Source organism: Geotrypetes seraphini, chromosome 2 (assembly GCF_902459505.1).
Source record: "Geotrypetes seraphini chromosome 2, aGeoSer1.1, whole genome shotgun sequence".
Classification (NCBI taxonomy): Eukaryota; Metazoa; Chordata; class Amphibia; order Gymnophiona; family Dermophiidae; genus Geotrypetes; species Geotrypetes seraphini.
Genome location: NC_047085.1, coordinates 254,030,313 through 254,052,189, shown reverse-complemented (window position 1 = coordinate 254,052,189; position 21,877 = coordinate 254,030,313). Strand labels below are relative to the sequence as shown.

The following is a 21,877-nucleotide window of genomic DNA, read 5'->3' as shown; positions in this document are numbered from 1 at the left end:
TGCAGGAAAATCCCAGACTCTGAGATGCAGAGGAACAGTTCCCTACAGTCTGGAGTTCCGAGACCCACCACACTGAGTTAATAGCGACAAGAAACATAGTCTTGATTGTCAAGTCCAAGAGGGAAGCATCCCACAGGGGCTCAAAGGGAGCCTTAGTAAGGCTGGACAGCACCAGGTTGAGGTCCCAGGAAGGGAATGGCTGGTTGACTGGCAGTCTGATGCAAAGACCCACTTTCAAAAATCTGGCGACAGGTTGAGACGTCAAAGAGGAACAATGATCTTGGGCTCTAAAACAAGAGAGCCCATCTACCTGGACTCAAAGACATGTTACAAGTGAGACCTTCAACAAGTCCAGCTGGCAGAAAGGCAAGAATCACCGAGATCAAAGCCATCTAAGGATCCACCTGGTAATAAGTGCACCAGTGTTGAAAAGCCTTCCACGCTTCAGCGTAAGCAGAAACTGTGGATGACTTCTTAGACTTGAGAAGAATATCAGTAACCACTTCAGAATAACCATTGTGTTCTAAGGCTGTGCGCTCAAAAGCCATGCTGTAAGAGCAAAGCAACTTGGGTTCTTCAAGCATACCAGACCCTAGGTAAGCAGGTCTGGATGGGCATTCAGCCAAAGGCTGCAACCCTTCCGTAGGACACATCAGTTCTGTGTACCATGGTCCGCGATGCCAATTTGGAGCCACCAGAATGACTTGGCCTGGATGGACAGTGACCTGTCGAACGACTATCATGGGCTAGGGAGGAAAGACATACAGGAGAATCTCCTGAGGCCATAGCTACACTAGAGCGTCAAGACCCTCTGAGTAGTGGCTCGTGGCCAGCAGGGGGTGCTGGTTATGGGACGGAAATGAGAATGGATGTTAGGACATGATAAGTGCAGTATTTTTTGTGGAGTTTTTTTTCTACAAAAAGCCAGTTTTTCATATGATTCTGGGTAATTCTAGTTAGACAAACATCTGTGTTAGTTAAGGACCACGCCCAAATAGAAGCGTACGAAAAATAGGTGAATAAAACATTTAAATATAATGTAGCTAAGGCCAGAAGAAAAATATACTAAAGATTAATATAAGGAAAAGAATGGTGTTTTTTGTGTACTTTGCTGTTTGAGCTAAATCATGGTGGAAATCATGAAATCATGATTACATGGAGTCCAGTTTAGGTTCTTTACTATGACTGTCCTGTCTTAGGCCAGCATCTTGTGCCAGTGAATAGTTTCTGTTCTTTGTTCAGCTTCCCGCCTTTAGCCTCGTGGTTCTAATTGAAAACAGATGTGCTTAGACCAGTTAGAAAAAGCATATTAGATTCCATATTCCAAACTGAGATATAAAATGTATGAAGTATGAATGGCCAAGATATGAATGAAATTATGAATGTTTGGGGCCCATGAATGTGATATGTGGTGACATGAATGTAAAATATGATTGTGGATATATAAATGGTTTTATAAGCATAAACACGCTTCAGGGAGAGGAGAGGGGGATTTAACCCCCCCTTTTTCTCCTGAGTAAGATTTCTGTGTAAGGCTGTGCAATTTGAATCTGTCAGCTTAGGAGTTTGTTTTTTTTCCTTTAAGGCTCAGAACTTGTCAGCATGGAAGGACTGAGAATTTACCATGTTAATAATTGTGAATTCTTTTGAATGTTAATGTTAATTCAGAAATCATCTGAAACTTTGACTAACTTTTAAACATGGAGGAATGTTTCTTTGTCTAAACTTTGAGACCACCCATAGAAATGTTATTGGTCGTCAAACTTGATGATGTCACTAAACCAAAAGTTATATAATAGACTGTAATGAGATAGAAAAACGAGACCATTGTGAGAAGGCCAGTCTTTGGCCACGATGATGATCTCCCATGAGCGCAACGTAAGCAATTATGCTATTCTTTTGATCTAATAATGGGAAAATAGAACCAATAATTCAATAAATCCTGGTTATAATTTTAAAACCTTGCGCTGGTGTCATTTTGCATGTAGAATTATTTTCAAACCTGAAGCTTTCACAAATGGCGTCAATGCCCCATGCTCAATTGGTGGCGAAACCCGGGAACTAACTAATTTGACGTCTTGAAAAAGCTTATAGGTTATTCATGGAACCTCTAGGAAATTTGGAGATTTCGCATGGTTGTGTAACAAAAGGTAGTCACAGGTTGACTGGCTGCGCAGGAATATGGCGGAAATTAGAGATAAAACGGGACCGGAAAACTGGAAAATTGTGAGTATTACGCCTGTTTAAAGAAAAAAAAAATTAATAAAAAAAAAATTAATTAATAATAATAAAAAAAAAAAAAAATTATTTAACAGTAAGGAGCATGCATGCTTGTATATATCTGTACATAATTATATGAAGTTAGTGGAAATTAAATATTAATGGAAAAAGAAAAAAGAAAAAAATTAGAAATAAAAGTAACACAGAAAGAATGTTGTGAAAAGAAAGAAAAAAATTCCTTGCAGTGCTGGCATTTTTCCATCTGAGCAGGTCTCCTCTGTGAACGTAAGTTTTTGCTTGTTTGAAAATGCGTCATTAAGTTTGAAGAAAAAAACAAATTTGTTCTTTCCTGCTGTGTGTCTAAGCTTTGTCTCTGAACTAACTTGTTTCTCTCTGTGAAAAAAGAAAACTGTCTGTTTTAATCTGACTTTGAAAAGTTTCCCTCACCCGTCTCTTTGTTTGAAAAAACGGGCTGAGGGCACCCCCTCCTTCTTTGTCTCTCTCTCTGCATTTTCAGTGCCTATCTGAAGTAACTACTTTGAAAAGAAAAAAGAAATTGTGTTTCTCAGTTTTGTCTTTCTAAACTCCAGTTCTGTCTCTCTGTCTTTTTTGCTTTGCCCTAACTTTTTCTCTTGTCTCTGGAAAAAGAAAAATAAAGTTAATGGCTTCCCGTTCCCTTGCTATGCTGTTCCTTTGTTTGAAAGAGCGGGCTGCAAATGGGGGATTTTCACCCCCACCTTTTTCCTTCCTCTATGCCTTCCACACACGTGAGCTGAAGGCGGGCTTCTCCTTTGTTCATTACCAGGAAGAGGGGAAGGGGGAGGAAAGAGGGGGAGGGAATAGCAGCAATGGAGTCCTTTGTCTCAGGGCTACAGATTTCCAACAGGTATTTGCTTATCTCGGAGCAAGTCTGTTTGCATATTAAAAGGGTTTATTGAGAACTGGTAGTTTAACAAGACATGAGAATCCTATGTATCCGTAGCTTAAATTTGTTTCCGATGTAGTAGAAAAAAAAAAGAAAAGCTTATGTAGTGTGAATTCAATGTGGTCTCTCTCTCTGATAAAACTTTACCAGCATGCTGTTTAGAGTTCCGGAAAGTTTGTGTATGTTGTTTTTGTAGTGTAGATCTGTGCTGTTAAGAACAATTGAGGTACTTTAGTAGCTTCAGAGCTGTTTGTAGCCTAGGGCTATGTTAAAGAATGCATTAAAAAGATGTTATGTAGCCTGTATGTTGTTTCTTTATATTTTAAAAAAGGTTATCAGAATATTGGAAGAACAGAACTGTAGGATCAGAAGGAATTGGAAAGTGATTTTTAAACAAGAAAGTGAATTGAAAAGGAAAAGAAAGTTTGAATAGCTAGATCGTTTAAATGTTTGGCTGTTTCAAAGCAGGGAGATAGTTTGTAGAACGAATGTACAGGAATGTGGAAAGAAAGCTTGTGAAATGTTAATTCCTTGATTGTAAGGGATCTGATATGGAGAAGTTCGATAGGGAAGATGGGAGAAAAGAAAAGAATTCTGCTGGACTTGGTATTCAACAATGAAAGGATAATTTTGTGGAAAAGAAAAAGATTTATTCCAAAAAACAGATACCATGCTTAAAAGCAGGCAAGTGTGCATAAGGGAAAAATAAAATCCCTGCCTTTGTGTTTTATCTCAGTGTTTCAAATTAATTTTGAATATGAATTTTTGTGCCCCTGCATGGTTTATAAAGTATTTTTAAACTTGTGCATTGTCTGGAATGTATGATTAGGGAGTAATTAAATTTAAATACATTTTAAAATTAAATTGGGAAGTTTAAAATAAAAAGATTAACAAAAGTAGAGGTTAAGTACCTATATTTTTTTGAAAATCGAAATAAATGTGAAACAAAGGGCTTGCTAACTTAGTTAACTTAAAAGAACAATTATAATAAACTTTTATGTAAGTGGATGAATTCGGAATTGAAATTTTGCTTACTTTTTACAAGTAAGCTCTTCAGGATAGGAACCTAATAAAGAATATGGAATTGAGAATAATTCCCTGATGTTAGAAAAAAAGAAAGTCTAATTTTACCATGTAGAGAATGTGTCTGCATGTTTAAATTTTCCTGTGGCCAATTTTGGTACTACAGGACCCTGAAAAAAGTCTATTTAATCTGTATGTTTTGTGTTTCAGTTAAGAACCTTCTTTGAATCCTTTCAACAATTCAACACAGAAACTGTAACTCTGCAATACAAGAATTGGTACAGTTTGCAGAGGGGATAAAGTGCTATGTGTTTTTTTTCTTTGTTCTTTTGTTAATGAACATGTGCTTTCCTTCCAGGATTTACACTGACCAGCAGTACCACATTCCACCACTAGAGCTGTGGAGAACACAGAAAAAAAATTCCGATGCTGAATTTTCGGCGGGAATTTCAGTGTTCCTTTGTCTTCAACTAATGAGCTGTGCTTACCTTTCAGTTGTACAGAAAAGCCAAGCTTTCAGTTACAGAAAAGCCAAGCTTGAATTATGAAAACATTGCAGCATGAACTTTTTAAAGCCATGATTTAAATTTCACTGAAATTAATTTAGAGACTCCGACCTTACAAGTTGCTAAAACTATTTGCAAAAGACATTTCTGGACTCATAAAAAAAATTTTGAACGAAAAAAACAGACTTTATCTTAAACCACGTTACTTTAAATCATTTCATTTGAATTAGGCTTCTGAACTTTAATTATGCTTTTGCATAATTTCATAGACTTATTCTGATATTGTATTAATAACTGTATTTTCTTTATCATTGTCTTCATGCATTGTTCTCAGAAAATATTTTGTGTATCCTGTATTTTAAATTTTATTTCATATGACTGTATTTCTATACACAGTGGCAGCTTCTAAGCTGTAACACAGTGCCACAATATTGTTTAATTGGGTTTAACAGCTGATATCATCAGTCCTTTTAATGATTTTAATTTGAGAAATGAGTTCCTGCAACACACACAGAAAAAGAAAACTTATATCTGATGTGCATGCATTATCTGCACATGAGTACATTTCCATATTAAGCATATATTTGGGTTTTCTTAACACTGTGCATTATTTTACACTTTATTGATTTAATTCCAAAATTTTATAACATAACACTTTTGAGCATAGGGACTAATTAAATTAGGTAATACTGAGGTTCTCTTTATCTTAGGGAAATCTAGGGTTCTATTTTTCTTTAACTATACTTTCTCTAAATTTTCTGACTTTTAAACTTCAAAAGTACTGGAGTTTCATGAATACCTCTATGAATAAAACAACAGACGTCTCTGCTCTAGGACTGTACTTGCACCTAGAACAGACACTGTCTAACTACCACTGGAATGGTAAGTTTCCTATATGATATGGTTTAGACAGCAACTTACATAAATGTACACTTAGATGGTTTTATCTAGAATAGTGGATGGAATTTGCTTGCATTCTCACTAGAGAATTCAAGTAAGCTTTGGGTAAGATCTTCTAGGCACCTGCCGTTGCAGGCCTAGGTAGTACATTTTTCTGGCTTTTGCTATCTAATTGGCATTTAAAAGAATATACTTGCACAGACACACACTGATCCATGAGAAGAACCGTACCCTGAGTGAACCCCAGCGCCACAGATAAGACCACGAGCTCAATTATGAATATTACTTCATAAATTCAGTAATATCCAAGAGGGGATTGAGTAGTGGCTCGTGGCCAGCAGGGGGTGCTGGTTATGGGACGGAAATGAGAATGGATGTTAGGACATGATAAGTGCAGTATTTTTTGTGGAGTTTTTTTTCTACAAAAAGCCAGTTTTTCATATGATTCTGGGTAATTCTAGTTAGACAAACATCTGTGTTAGTTAAGGACCACGCCCAAATAGAAGCGTACGAAAAATAGGTGAATAAAACATTTAAATATAATGTAGCTAAGGCCAGAAGAAAAATATACTAAAGATTAATATAAGGAAAAGAATGGTGTTTTTTGTGTACTTTGCTGTTTGAGCTAAATCATGGTGGAAATCATGAAATCATGATTACATGGAGTCCAGTTTAGGTTCTTTACTATGACTGTCCTGTCTTAGGCCAGCATCTTGTGCCAGTGAATAGTTTCTGTTCTTTGTTCAGCTTCCCGCCTTTAGCCTCGTGGTTCTAATTGAAAACAGATGTGCTTAGACCAGTTAGAAAAAGCATATTAGATTCCATATTCCAAACTGAGATATAAAATGTATGAAGTATGAATGGCCAAGATATGAATGAAATTATGAATGTTTGGGGCCCATGAATGTGATATGTGGTGACATGAATGTAAAATATGATTGTGGATATATAAATGGTTTTATAAGCATAAACACGCTTCAGGGAGAGGAGAGGGGGATTTAACCCCCCCTTTTTCTCCTGAGTAAGATTTCTGTGTAAGGCTGTGCAATTTGAATCTGTCAGCTTAGGAGTTTGTTTTTTTTCCTTTAAGGCTCAGAACTTGTCAGCATGGAAGGACTGAGAATTTACCATGTTAATAATTGTGAATTCTTTTGAATGTTAATGTTAATTCAGAAATCATCTGAAACTTTGACTAACTTTTAAACATGGAGGAATGTTTCTTTGTCTAAACTTTGAGACCACCCATAGAAATGTTATTGGTCGTCAAACTTGATGATGTCACTAAACCAAAAGTTATATAATAGACTGTAATGAGATAGAAAAAACGAGACCATTGTGAGAAGGCCAGTCTTTGGCCACGATGATGATCTCCCATGAGCGCAACGTAAGCAATTATGCTATTCTTTTGATCTAATAATGGGAAAATAGAACCAATAATTCAATAAATCCTGGTTATAATTTTAAAACCTTGCGCTGGTGTCATTTTGCATGTAGAATTATTTTCAAACCTGAAGCTTTCACAAATGGCGTCAATGCCCCATGCTCACCTCGCTTCCAGGCTCGAATGTGTAATTGAAGAAACGATCCACTTTCAAGTTTTCAAGTTTTATTTAAAATTTGATTGATCGCTTAATCAAAATTCTAAGCGATTAACATGATTTAAAAAACATTACAATATGCAAGGGGAACCAACTGGCAGACTTACAAAAGACGCACAGGACTTACAGAGCCCAATGGGAGAGGAGGGTAGGAAATACAATAATGAATAGGAAAGAAAGACAGTAAAGGGAAAACATCAGGATGGTTAAGTAGAGAAGAAGCGAAAGTAAAGAGAGAGATAAATAGAAATAAGAGAGGGGAATAGAGAAATAGATAAAAGATTAAAAAAGCTGGAAACACAAGAAAGGAAGCAACTCTGTGGAAAGGTGAAGACGTGAGTAAGCATTTGAGATCCTTGCTCTTCGCCATGGCCATAAGGTTGAAGCGGGACAGACCCCAGCACCACACTATGGCTCAGAATGCTGCTGCAGACAGGGCCCACTCATCCGGATCCAGAATCTGTCTGCTAAGAAAGTTGGCTTGAACATTGTTGATTCCCACCACGTGGGCTGCTGATAGTGCCTGGAGGTGACATTTCGCCCATAGAAATAGAAGTCGGGCTTCCTGAGCCAACGGGGTGCTCTTGGTCCCACCCTGGCAATTGACATAGGCTACTGCCATCGCATTGGCGGAGAAGACCCTGACCTCTTGGCCCTCCAGAGTCTTCTGCAATTGCATCAGAGCCAGCCAAATGGCTCTCAGCTCCAACCAATTGATTGATCATTTTCTCTGAGAGGGTGTCCAATACCCCTGGATGGGACAATTGCAGTGGGTTCCCCAGGCCTGAAGGCTGGCATTGTCATCAAGAGAGAGCAGAACAACACAATCCTGCTAGCACACGTACAAAGGAAAAAACTGTAGGTGGAGCTAGAGAGACAATGAAGTAGAGCAGAGGTGCAGAGAAACAATCCGGAGTGGATTCCTTCTGCAGATAGCAGGCGGCCATGAGGACATTACCTATCTGTCTAGAATGTCTCACCTATTGCACTAGAAAGACTTAACTATACGAGTGATTAAGAACAGAAAACTCAAAAGTTACTATTGTACACTACAGTTCAAGAGAGCTGGGAATACAATGGAGGCATCAATCATTGTCCGCACTACAAGAATCACCAAGTGGATTACATCACTATTTACTGACTGGGTTCAAACATGCAACTATGGCAAGGACCAGCAGGAGCAAGTTTAAGAGGATTACCAATACAATACCTGAGCTAGACAAGAGTATTTAAAATGGAACAAAAGCCTTGGCACTTGTGAAAAAAGCACATAGTAATGCAACCAGAGAATAGGCTAGCTGCACTTGAGGCAGAAACTCAAACAGCAGAAGAAAACTGCCAGGGCGATCTTAAAAAAAGGAAGAGCAAAAGCATTACAGTCTATTTAAAAACTATAGCTGATTTTTAATTCATTTGGACAGAATGTTAACCCTAATGCTTGTGAAAGCCCAATCATGTACTGCAGTGCTTAATTTCTCAGCTTTACACACATACAAACCCATAATGGCAAACACAATAGCAGTAATCAAGCAGAGTAAGAGAGACTCATTGAGACCAAATCCAGTTTCAGCTAGAGGCTCTTTAGAGGGACAGAGACTCCCTAAAACTGCTGCACATGATCTAAGGATCATTCTGGAGCCCTTATTAGAAAGCATGCATAGAAATGGAACGAGAGCCAATTCAGGAAATAACCTGTTAATAAACCAGCTCCTTATCAAAAGGGTGGCAAGTGTCGAATGTTACTGGGACAAGGAAACAGTCTTTTCCTTCAAGAAAAGATCAAATGGTACAAAGTTTTACAATGCAAAACCTGATTTTCTTTAAATAAATAAAACAAAATCTTAATCTTAACTTTTTATTTATTGTAGCCCCATGACAGAATATTGTACTCTAGGCCAATGTTTCATACAGTCAACATTTCTTGGGTCTTTAACTAGCCACACACTGGAAACAAAGGAAGAGGAGGGACTTTAAATCTGAATAAACAAAGATTATGCTACCTCTGCATCACTTTTTTAAATTTGATTTTTTTTCAACATCTCTCTCACAACTAGTTTGTCTGACCTTGTAGATCAAATGTATAAAAAGCAATGGACTACATTTATTCTGTTTCAAATTAGGAGACAGTTTTCTAGGTTTAAAAATAAAGTATAGTACTGTACAATCATGTATGAAACTCAACAAAAATGCATGACATTATCTATTAAGAAAACAGAAGCTTGTTGTACACAAAAACTTGACTTTTTACAAATTACTAATAAAGCACAGATTTTTACCAAATACAGGGTTGGGTTTTTTTTTTAAATTGATGTCTGCTTAGCATAATTTTGTTTGAAACAAATAAAGCAGGAACCAGAGAGCACAAATGAATTTATTGCTCAGTATTGGTACCTCATGCCAGCAAAATACTTTGTTTTATAGTAATTAACTGCCAGGTATGAACATGAAAGGCTTGGTATTCCAATTTCACTGGGACTCTCTTGTCTTCGAGACAGAAGTCTGGCATTCCCACAAATTCCACCTCGCATAATTGAATGAAATTCCCTCAAAAAACTTCAATTATTAGCCATGGAAGATGCCATTTTGAACCCAAGTTACAATAAGGACAATTGTCATTTCAACTAGTTACAATTCAATAAGGTGACATAGTAAGCTAAAACATGGTCAGTGCATACCCCTTCCAGAGGGACTGAAGGAACTAGGTGAGACACTACAGTCTAGTGACTCATGACGGCAGGATTTCTGCGTGACAACGGAAGCTCTAAAGGAGTGGTGGGGGGGGAGGGAGTGTTAGGGTTTGAGCTGGTCATCCTTATAACCATTATTACAGTACCAGGATCCAAGGTACTGTTTTGTGATAACAGGAATGAGAATCAGGGAAAAAGGGGAGCGTCACCCACTACAAACCGAGTATATCATCTGATTTGTCTGCCTGTATAGAAATGATGGCAGTCCATCCTCAGCTGCTGCTGCAAATGCAAAAAAAAAAAAAAAAAAAAAAAAAATTAAATTAAATTAACCTCTGACGTTTCAAAAGGGCAATTCTAAGGGAGAAAACCAGTTGAGTTATGTAAATCCAATCAGCATCATCGAAGAGCAGCTCAGAGCAAATTCATGTCACGAATTTTAAAAAAAACCCCAAAACGATGGCCTTCTCAATGATCATGGCCTCTTTTGTAACACAGAAAGAACTAAGCCTGCAAGCCATGTTTTTTTCAGAAAAGAAATCCTTAAAAAACAAAGCAAAAATGAGAGAATAAGCAGCTTTTGGTATGGAAAGTGGCATAAAGCAAAAAGACTGCTTCTTCGGGAAGTGCTGGTGAAAGAAAGCAAAGTCCAGCTGTTTTCGTAAACATCAACATCTTCCACATTATCTCCTTGGCCCTATCAACTACATTGCAAAGTTCTGTCCATAACAGCTCACGCGACAGCATGTCTTTACACCTGGTGGAGAGTTTGAAGTAGTGTGTGTCGGGCAAAGTTGTACTTTTCCAAGGCTCTGTTAGGCCTGCAGACATAAGAGAGAAAAGAAGAGCAACAAAATCAGGCCATATTTAAATCATACCCATAAGTTGGTTGGCAACTCATGCCCTTTCTTCTGTGCTTAAGCAGCAGCATTAATTTTTTTCAATGTCCCTTGAAAATATGCTTGTAGGACATCCAGAATAAAGTTTTTTGGTTTTTTTTATTGTTCAATTTTAAATTGTTAAATGTTTATTCATTGTTCATTTATCATATGTTACAGAGCTGAACAGAATATAGCTTGTTGCTGGGGAAGCTCCCTGTATCCCTCCTTCTCCTTTCTTTTTTTTTTATTTTTTTTTAAATAAAGTTAATAACAGGAGAATTTCATATAAATGACTTATACAATGAATTCAGTTTACAACAGTTATACTCAACCTGTGTCAAATGACCTACGTGTCAGTTGTGTTTTCTTTTATTTTCACTCAACGCCAGTAACCCAAGGCCTAATGGCATGCTTCCAAAGGCACACACTCTATACCACTGATCAGCCAGCAGAAGCCACTGTGCATACACTCTCTGCCCCCCCCCCCCAAAAAAAAAAAAGTTCTTCTAAGCCTAAGCCCTGGGTGTCCCTGTACCACACTATAACCCTCAAGTTTTCTCTTCCACACTTCTGATGCTCTGCTATTAAAGAACCACACTGCTCTGTGCCAGAGAACTGTTGGTAAGCAAGCTCCTTCAAGTCAGCTCAGGACCTTTTTTTTTTGTTCTAGGAGTTTTCTTCATTCGTATCTCTCCAGCCAAATTAACCAGACTCCACCACCATAAGCTTTCAATATTCTACTTGGGATTTTTTTCTTAGTTAGGGACCATGTGGTCTTGCTCCCTTTGGAATCTTACACCAGAGATATGCATTCATTAGTGCATACTCAGTTTGCTAAATTGATTTAACCTCCATAGATAATGGATTAATGCACATTAAGTCAATTAGGGGATAATTCCTTAGAGATCACCTTAAGTTAGATGACAGGATGATACCTGCTAAATGTGAATTCTAATTAAATTAATATTCTAGAAAGCACAGTTACTTACCGTAACAGGTGTTATCTGGAGAAAGCAGGCAGATATTCTCACATATGGGTGACGTCATCCACAGAACCCAGTACGGACAATATGAAATGTGAATTGTCACTTTAAGTTTTAAGAAACTTTGCGACTGCCCACACCGAACATGCGCGACTGCCTTCCCACCCGCTGAGGCTTACAGCCCCTCAGTTCCGTTAGCAAGCTAAGAAGCCAACCAGAGGAGGTGGGACGGATGTGAGAATATTCTCACATATGGGACTCCCTAGCTTACTACAGAGGAGAGTTGACCTTTAAAAAAATACATTTTGTAAGACTGCTTGGCTAAAGTGCCCATCTCGTTTGGAATATAATTCCAGACAGTAGTGAGATAGGAATGTATGAATTGAGGACCAAGTACCTGCTTTGCAAATTACATCAATGGGAGTTGAACATAAGAAAGCGACTGATGCTGCCATAGCTCGGACTTTGTGTGCTGTAACACGTCCCTCGAGCTGCAGCCCAGCCTAAGCACAACCGAAGGAAATACAGGCCGCTAACCATGTGGAAACAGTTCTCTTGGTTATAGGCCAGCTCAGTCTGTTAGGATCAAAAGAGATGAAGAGTTGAAGTGAAGTCCTGAGTGGCTTAGTCTTTTATATGTAGTAAGCCAAAGAACGTGTGAACAGAGGACCAAGTAGCTACTTTGCAGAACTCATCAATGGGAGTGGAATGCAAGAATGCAACTGAAGCTGCTATAGCTCGGACTTTATGTGCTGTTACCCCCCTCCCCCCCTGAGTTGCAGTCCAGAATGAAATACAGGCTGCAAGCCATGTGGAAATAGTTCTCTTGGTTACTGTTGGGATCAAAGGAGTTGAACAGTTGAGATGTCCTGTGAGACTGAATCTTTTGTAAGTAATAAGCAAATGGCTGGAGAACTGAAGGCAGAGAGTGGGCATAAATGGGAAGTTCTCAGACTGGGAGAATGTGACTAGCGGTGTGCCCCAGGGCTCGGTACTTGGGCCCATCTTATTTAATATTTTCATCAACGACCTAGAGGATGGAACATCCAGTGAGATTATCAAGTTTGCAGATGACACAAAGCTATGCCGGGCAATCAACTCGCAGAAGGACAGTGAGGAACTCCAGAGCGACTTGAGCCGATTGGAGAAATGGGCAGATAAATGGCAGATGAAGTTTAATGTGGAAAAATGCAAAGTGATGCACTTAGGCAGAAAAAATAAGGAACACAAGTATAGTATATTAGGTGCAACTTTGGGAAGAACCGAACAGGAAAAGGACCTGGGCGTATTAATTGATAGGACCCTGAAGCCGTCGGTGCAATGCGCAGCAGCAGCGAAGAACGCAAACAAAATGCTAGGCATAATAAAGAAGGGAATCACGAGTAGATCAGAGAAAGTAATAATGCCGCTTTATAGAGCGATGGTCAGACCACACTTGGAATACTGCTTCCAACATTGATCTCCATACCTAAAGAAGGATATAAAAATGCTCGAGAGGGTGCAGAGACGAGCAACGAAGCTAATAAAGAGCATGGAGAACTTGGAATACGAGGAATGACTTAAGAGACTGGGATTGCTCTCCCTTGAGAAGAGGAGACTGCGAGGGGATATGATCGAGACTTTCAAAATACTGAAAGAATCGACAAAATAGAGCAGGAAAAAAAATTATTTACAATGTCCAATGTGACACGGACAAGAGGACATGGACTGAAGCTAAGGGGGGACAAGTTCAGGACAAATATCAGGAAGTTCTGCTTCACTCAACAAGTGGTGGACAACTGGAATGCTCTTCCAGAAGAGGTAATTGCGGAATCCACCGTTCTAGGATTTAAGGGTAAGTTAGATGTGCATCTCCTTATGAGTGGCATAAAGTGACATGGGTAAGGGTAAGCTAGATACACATCTCCTTATGAGAAGCTTAGAGTGATATGGGGACTAAAACTATGCCAGGGTAGACCGAGCGGGGCCTCCATGTGTGCGGATCATCAGATTTGATGGACCTAGGGTCTGTTCGGAGACGACACTTCTTATGTTCTTATGTAAGCTAATGCTCGTTTGCAGTCCAAGGTATGAAGAGCTGTTTATCCAGGGTGAGTATGAGACTTTGGAAAGAAAACTGGAAGCACAATCGATTGATTCAAATTAAATTCTGTAACCACTTTTGGCAAGAATTTCGGATGGGTGCGGAGAACTACTTTATCATAGTGGAACACTGTAAAAAGTGGGTTCGCCACTAATGCTTGAAACTCACTCACTCGACATACTGAAGTGATGGAAATTAAAAATACCACTTTCCAAGTGAAATATTTAAGATGAGCAGAAGACATTGGTTCAAATGGAGTTCATTAATCTGATAAGACCCACATTAAGATCCCAAATCACTGGAGGTGGTTTAAGAGGAGGTTTGATGTTAAAAAGACCTTTCATAAATCTGGAAACAAGAGGATGAACCGCAAGAGATTTATTGTTGACTTGAACATGAAAACACTGATAGCACTAAGCTGAACTCTGACTGAAGTGGTTTTAAGACCAAGTTGGATAAGTGAAGAAGGTATTTCAACACTGAAGGTATGGAGGAGGATGAAGTATCTTGATGATGAAGATTACACCAAGCTGAAAACTGTCCATTTCTGTTGGTAGCACTGCTGTGTAGAAGGTTTTCTGGATGCTTCTAAAATGAGCCTGACTGAATCGGAGAGATCAGCTTCTGCTGAAGTCAGGCTGAGATGTACCAAGCCATCAGGTGCAACGCCTGCAGATTGGGATGTAAGAGAGACCTTTGGCTCTGAGTTAGAAGAGATGGAAAGATCTGTAGGGCTATTGGATCTTTGACCTTGAACTGAAGTACCACGGTTGTCTGGGTCACCAAGGGGCTATGAGGATCATAGTAGATGATTCTTTCTTGAGCTTGACCAGTGTTTTGAGAATGAGAGGAATCTTGCCCGTCCAATCCAGAAGGAAGGCATCTGCCTCCAGACGCTGAGGAAAGTATTGCCTGGAACAAAATTGAGGCAGTTTGTGATTGCTGGGGGATGCAAATAGGTCTATCTGAGGAGTTCCTCAAAGATAAAATATCTGATGCAAGACTTTGGAGTGGAGCGTCCATTCATGCGGTCAACAATATCTGCTGAGTTTGTTGGCAAGTGTATTTTGTGCTCCTTGAACATAGGCATCTTTGAGGTATATGTTTCGAGCAATTGCTAAGGTCCAAACTGTCTCGGCTTCTTGGCAGAATTAGAGAACCCATCCCTCCTTGCTTGTTTATGTAATACATTGCAATTTGATTGTCTGTGCGGATCAGGAGGACATGATTGGATATATTGTGCTGAAAAGTCTTCAGAGCAATGTGAATTGCTCTGAGTTCCAATAGGTTTATGAGGAGCTTCTGTTCTTGTGCAGACCAGTGACCTTGCGTTCGGAGGACGTCCAGGTGAGCTCCGCAAGCATACATGGACAAGTCTGTGATGAGGACCTTCTGATGTGGAGGTTTTTGAAATAGCAGCCCTTTGGAAAGATTTGAGGAATTCATCTACTACTGAAGAGACTGACGAAGTGATGATGTGATTGTAATGCTCTGTGAGAATGGATCAAAAGCATAAGACCATTGAAACGCCAGGGACCACTGAGCTGTTCCGAGATAAAGTCTCGTGAAGGGAGAAGTGTGTACTGTAGACTCCATATGGCCTAATAGTCTCATCATTTGTCTGGCTGGGATGGACGGAAGATAGTATACTTAATTACATGCGGTGAGTGTGTTGTTGGGATAGCGGCTGACTGAGGAGAGGTGAGGCCGCGTGCATGCTCGTTCAGGAAGGTGGCCGGCTTGGATCGGGAGCCGGGAGGCACTGATGGATGGCAGAGGCATCGGCCGAAGCGGGAGGGCAGCTGCACGGGGACCCCGAGGGAAGGAAGCCATCACTTTGGAAGCGCTGCAGCACCCACAGGCAGGTACTCACCCCTGGGCCACCATTGCAAATAGAGCTCGTTTATCGGGGAAGTGCTCGGTTTGCGAGACAAAAGTTTGCTGAGTGCTTTGCTCGTCTTGCAAAACACTCGCAAATCGGTGCACGCATAAACTGAGGTACCACTGTACATACATACATACATACATACATATATTAATAATCAAACAACAACCCTAACTGTTGAAGAAACAGGATTGTTCACTGTGTTGCTGAGAGCACCCCCTGAGGAGAGGCGTCTTTTATGAGCCAGTTGTCGAGATAGGGAAAAATCCGTGATCCCTTAAAGCTGCTGCCATTACTACAAGGCATTTGGTAAATACTCTTGGAGAGGAGGCCAAGCTGAAGGGCAGAACTTTGTATTGAAATTGTTGATGGGCAATTTGAAATCTCAGAAACTTTCTGTAAGCAGGATGAATTGGTACATGGGTATAAGCTTCCTTTAGATCTAGAGAGCATTGCCCAGGGGTGGGCAATGAGGGCTACAATCCAATCGGGTTTTTAGGAGTTACCCAATGAATATGCATGAGATCCATTTGCATACAATGGGAGGCAGTGCATGCAAATAGATCTCATGCATATTCATTGGGAAAATCCTAAACACCCAAATGGATTGCAGCCCTCGTTGCCCACCCCTGGCATAGCCAATTGTTTTGATCCAATAATGGGTATAGAGTTCCTAGGGATAACATTTGAAAATTTTCTCTGACTAGGAATTTGTTTAGGTCTCGGAGGTCGAGAATTGGACGTACACCTCCCGTCTTCTTTGGCATGAGAAAATACCTGCAGAACCCCTGATTTCTCTGAGAGGGGGGCACTACCTCTATGGCATTTAGTTAAAGCAGAGCCTCTATTTCCTGAAGAAGGGACGTCTGCTGTGGGTTGAAAAGACGACTCTCTTGGAGGATGATCTGGAGGAATGGTGAGAAAATGAAGAGTAACCTTTTTTGACTTTGAAAACCCACAAGTCAGTTGTTATCAGAAGTTAGGGCTCGATCGTGGGCGGTGGGAAGGGAAGGATGGAGGATCAGCAGGGGTTCGGCTGCACGGTGGGGTGCTCAAGGGTTCTGCTGCACAAGGGATGGGAGGGAGGGAAGGATAGAAACTAGGCAAACTTCTGCTGCAAAGGGGGGTGGGAGGGAAGAAGGAAAGGAGGGGAGGAAAGATGCTGCACATGTGGAGGAGAGAAAGGAAAGAGGAAGAATTGGGGTGAGGAAAGGAGAGATGGTCATGTGCATACCCTGAAAATAAGTCCTAGTGCCTTTTTTGGGCCCGAAATGAATATAAGACATTGTCTTATGTTCGGGGAAACACAGTATGTTCAGGGCCTAGACACTGTAGATACTATTTATGAGGGTCTGCAGCAGAAATAGACCGCTGACACTTGTCACACTTTTTAAAACCGTCAACAATCTCAACATAGACAGAAAAATTACTTCAGCAAAATTGGACTTAATTATCAACGAAATGTAGAAGAAAAAGAAAAAGAAGAAAAAAATAGATAAAGAAGAAAAAATACACGAAAGCGGGAAGGCAAACAGGCTGAACGGAGTCTAGCCAAACAGTACTTCTTTGTTCTGCGGAAAATGAAGAACTGAGGTGCAGGCGGGAAGGCACTCGCGCATGCGTGGTACAGACAGTCACAAAGTTTCTTAAAACTTAAAGTGACAGTTCACTTTTCATACTGTCCGTACTGGGCTCCCATGGATGACATCACCCATATGTAAGAATATGCTGCCTGCTTGTCCTAGGATAACAGCAATTACATGTGTAAGTCCACAGTTACGTGCCTAACTTTATATGTGAGCGCTTATGCTAGCTCAGTGGCTGGTGAAGATGCTCCCACCTAACTGCTGTCAGTTAGATGAGTAACCAATACTATTCTAAGAAAGCAAACTGAATGTTAGGAATTGTTAGGACAGGAATGGAAAACAAAAATAAGAATGTCATATAATATCTTTGTATCGCTCCATGGTGCAACCGCACCTCGAATACTGTGTGTAATTCTGATTACCATATCTCAAAAAAAGATATAGTGGAATTAAAAAAAAAGTACAGAAAAGGATGACAAGGGGGCTGGGACAACTTCCCTATGAGGAAGGGCTATTCAGCTTGGAGAAGAAGCAACTCAGGGGAGATTTGATGGAGGTCTTAAAATGCTGTGTAGAATGGAATGGGTAGGTGTGAATCAATTGTTTACTCTTTCCAAAAATACTAGGACTAGGGGGATGCAACAGTGGTGCATTAACATGGGGGCGATCCGCCCCGGGTGCAAGTACTAAGAGGCTACAGCTGGCACACCGGCACCTCTTCTCTGCCGCTGCTGCTTTCCCAAACTAACAGCAGCAGTAGTAAACTTAAATTCAGCCATCACGGATCCTTTGGGCACCCCCTACCATGACTGTTGGTCCACCTCTGACATCACTTCCATCTTCCAGTACAGAACCGGCAGTCGCAGGAGGGTGCATGAAGTTCCCGCGATAGCTGCATATAAGTGTACTACTGCTGCAGTTGGTTCGGAAAAGTAGCAGCAGCGGTGGGAATAAGAGAAACCAGCTTCTGCAGTCCTGGTCTCTCTCTTCTGCCATACTTAAATAGCAAAGTGTTTCCTGGTGTACGAGTGTGGAACCTAGAAAGCCAACCACTAAGTAAGGGACTCTGCTGTCCTAGTCCCTGGAATTTTTTTCAAAATTAACTTTATTAGTTAAGAACCCACTAAACCAGGGGTGTCCAACCTTTTGGCTTCACTGGGCCGCATTGGCCGAAAAAAATGTTTCTGGAGCCACACAAACATGCAAATGCTGCAGCAAGACAGAGGAAGGAGCCGGCAAGACGGTAAACACCCTGGGGCAGCAGAGGAAAACACTGCATTGCCCTTGACCGGGGTCGCACAAAATACTTCACTGGGCCGCAGGTTGGACACCCCTGCACTAGACAATAGTCTTGCACCCCAAAAGGAGCCCTCCAAAGCCCTCTTATGTTGGGTAGAAGCCTTCCTTATGGTGGCAAGAAAGCAGTATCTATGTGTGGATCCTTTCATAACTAGTTTGTGAACTGAGGCATAATGAGCCCAGTTCTCAGGGAGAAAGGAATGATTTGACAATTTTGCTATTGCCCTGAACCCCAGATCCCCCAACTTAGTCCCAGCGACACTGAAGGCAAGCTGACCTCAGCCTGGTCACCTAGAACAGTGGTAGGCAAACTCATTAGTCAAAAGAACCAAAATCAGCAGTACAACGATTAAGATTTTTTTTTGAGAGCCATACCCCATACACGATGGCTACATCAACCCGACTCCTGCTCGCCTGCACGTAGTTGAAATTGATTCGTGGCACAGCCTAGAGAATTACATAGGGAAAAAATTTGCCTCTGTCCCCGCCCCGTCCCCATGAGCTCGGTCCCCATTCCCGCACACCATCTGATCCCATCCACACAAGCCTCGAATAGTTTTATACTGAACTTCAAATTATTCAAAACACTGGCATTAAAATTATTTCAAAAGCACGTAAATACGATCATGTCACATCTCTTTTGATCAATGCTCACTGGCTTCCTATAGATCATCGAATTTCCTATAAAATAATGTTGCTAACTTACAAGACCAAAACTTCCAGCCAACCTGATTTCGTTAGCAGGCTATTAATCCCCCTATACCACCCATCGTACATTGCGTTCATCTAATCAAAACTTGCTATCCATCCCCTCTAAGATACATTAACACTATGCGCACTAACATTTTTTCTGTCACGGCCCCTACCATCTGGAATTCAGCACCAAATTATATAAGAGAAATTACATCCCTTGATAAATTTAAAAGTAACTTGAAGGCTTTTCTTTTTAAAAATGCATATGGTGTATAATAGTCCTTTTAAGAACGGTAATGGAAATCTGTTAAGAACATAATAAGAACATAAGCAGTGCCTCCGCCGGGTCAGACCATAGGTCCATCCTGCCCAGCAGTCCGCTCCCGCGGCGGCCCAAACAGGTCACGACCTGTCTAAATCACCAGAAGGGGCCCCCATGCCACCTTGGTTTCCTATTGAGTCCTATCTTCCCATCAAAGTCCTAGCCCTCCGGTCTTGCACATGCACGACCTGGTCGGGTTTCTATACTTATTTTCTGGTTAGCTTTCTCAGTATCCCACGATCCCTTTATCCCTCAGGAATCCGTCCAGTCTCTGTTTGAATCCTTGTACCGTACTCTGCCCAATCACGTCCTCCGGTAGCGCATTCCAAGTGTCCACGACCCTTTGGGTGAAAAAAAACTTCCTTGCATTCGTTTTGAACCTATCTCCCTTCAGTTTCTCCAAATGCCCCCTCGTACCTGTTGTCCCCTTCAGCCTGAAGAATCTGTCCCTATCCACCCTCTCTATGCCCCTCATGATCTTGAAGGTCTCTATCATATCACCTCTGAGCCTCCTCTTTTCCAGAAAGAAGAGCCCCAGCCTATCCAACCTCTCGGCATATGGGCAGTGTTCCAGCCCTCTTACCAGTTTCGTTGCTCTCCTTTGGACTCTCTCGAGTACCGCCATGTCCTTCTTGAGGTACGGCGACCAATATTGAACGCAATATTCCAGATGCGGACGCACCATCGCTCGATACAGTGGCAAGATGACTTCCCTCGTCCTGGTTGTTATGCCCCTTTTTATGATGTCCAGCATCCTGTTGGCTTTTTTTGAGGCCGCTGCGCACTGTGCAGATGGCTTCAGTGATGCATCCACCAGCACTCCCAAGTCTCTCTCAAGACTGCTTTCTCCCAACAATGCCCCCCCCAATTTGTAGTTGAACAACGGGGTTTTTTTTCCCTATATGCATGACCTTGCATTTTTCCACGTTAAAGCGCATTTGCCATTTGTTCGCCCAGTCTTCCAGCTTGTCTAGGTCCCTTTGCAGGTCCTCACACTCCTCCCTGGAGCTAACTCTGCCGCACAGTTTGGTATCGTCTGCAAATTTTATAACCTCGCACTTTGCCTCCTTTTCCAGGTCATTGATAAATATGTTGAAGAGTAACGGCCCCAGCACCGATCCCTGCGGCACACCGCTCGTGACTCCCCGCCAGTCAGAATATTGGCCCTTTACTCCGACCCTCTGCAGTCTACCCGACAACCAGTGCTCTATCCATCGGTGCACATCCCCTCCCACCCCATGGTTCCACAGCTTCCTAAGCAGCCTTTCATGTGGCACCTTGTCGAAAGCCTTTTGAAAATCGAGGTAAATGATGTCGATGGGTTCCCCATTGTCCACCCGACTGCTTATTCCCTCAAAGAAGTACAGAAGGTTCGTTAAGCATGACCTTCCCTTACAGAATCCGTGCTGGCTTGTTCTCAGTAGGCCATTTCTCTCAATGTGCTCGCAAATGCCATCCTTTATCATAGCTTCCACCATCTTCCCTATAATTGAAGTCAGGCTCACCAGCCTGTAGTTCCCGGGGTCACCCCTCGATCCCTTTTTGAAGATAGGTGTGACATTCGCCAATTTCCAGTCCTCTGGTACCTCTCCAGTTTTCAAGGATAGGTTACAAACATGCTGGATTGTGCCCGCTATTTCTTGTCTTAGCTCCTTCAGAACCCTCGGGTGGATCCCGTCCGGACCCGGTGATTTGCCGCATTTTAACCTGTCTATCTTTTTGAGGACATCCTCCTTACTTACCTCTATGTGCTCCAATTTCTCAGCCTGTTCCCCACTCATGAGCTCCTCTGAGTCCGGTATATTAGATGTGTCTTCTCTCGTGAAAACCGACGAGAAGAACGTGTTCAGCCTCTCAGCTACCTCTTTATCCTCTTTAATCACTCCCCTCCTATCCCCATCGTCCAACGGCCCCACCTCCTCTCTCGCTGGTCGTTTCCCCTTTACGTAACTGAAGAATGCCTTGAAGTTTTTCGCTTCCCTGGCCAGCCCCTCTTCGTATTTCCCTTTTGCTTTTCTAACCTCTCGGTGGCATTCTTTTTGGCATTCTTGTTCGGTGGCATTCTTTTTGGCATTGATGTTCCTTGCCATCTTTTAATCATTTTAGCTTATTTTACATTATTCTAGACTTTTTATACTTTGTTCCCCTTCCTTTTGTCTTGATCCCTCTTCCCCTCTCTTTCTCTTTATACAAATTGTATTTCTGCCCTTCTACATCTTGTATCGGTAAGTTAATGTTTGTCAGTACATTTGATTGTTTGTAGTATTGTTTGTAATTTGTTTTTAA

The 21,877-nt window shown here is 41.3% G+C and overlaps 1 protein-coding gene across 3 annotated transcripts in view; it reads right to left on the bottom strand.

Moving 5' to 3' along the window:
* Positions 1 to 9,013: 9,013 nt before the first annotated feature.
* RANGAP1 (Ran GTPase activating protein 1) overlaps positions 9,014 to 21,877 on the bottom strand; it is a 220,637-nt gene continuing 207,773 nt past the window's right edge. For all 3 annotated transcript variants that reach the window (XM_033929405.1, XM_033929406.1, XM_033929407.1), the window contains exon 16: positions 9,014 to 10,680. In XM_033929405.1, the coding sequence (XP_033785296.1) occupies positions 10,611 to 10,680 (70 nt within the window). In that variant the 3' untranslated portion in view covers positions 9,014 to 10,610. The remainder of the gene's footprint in view (positions 10,681 to 21,877) is intronic.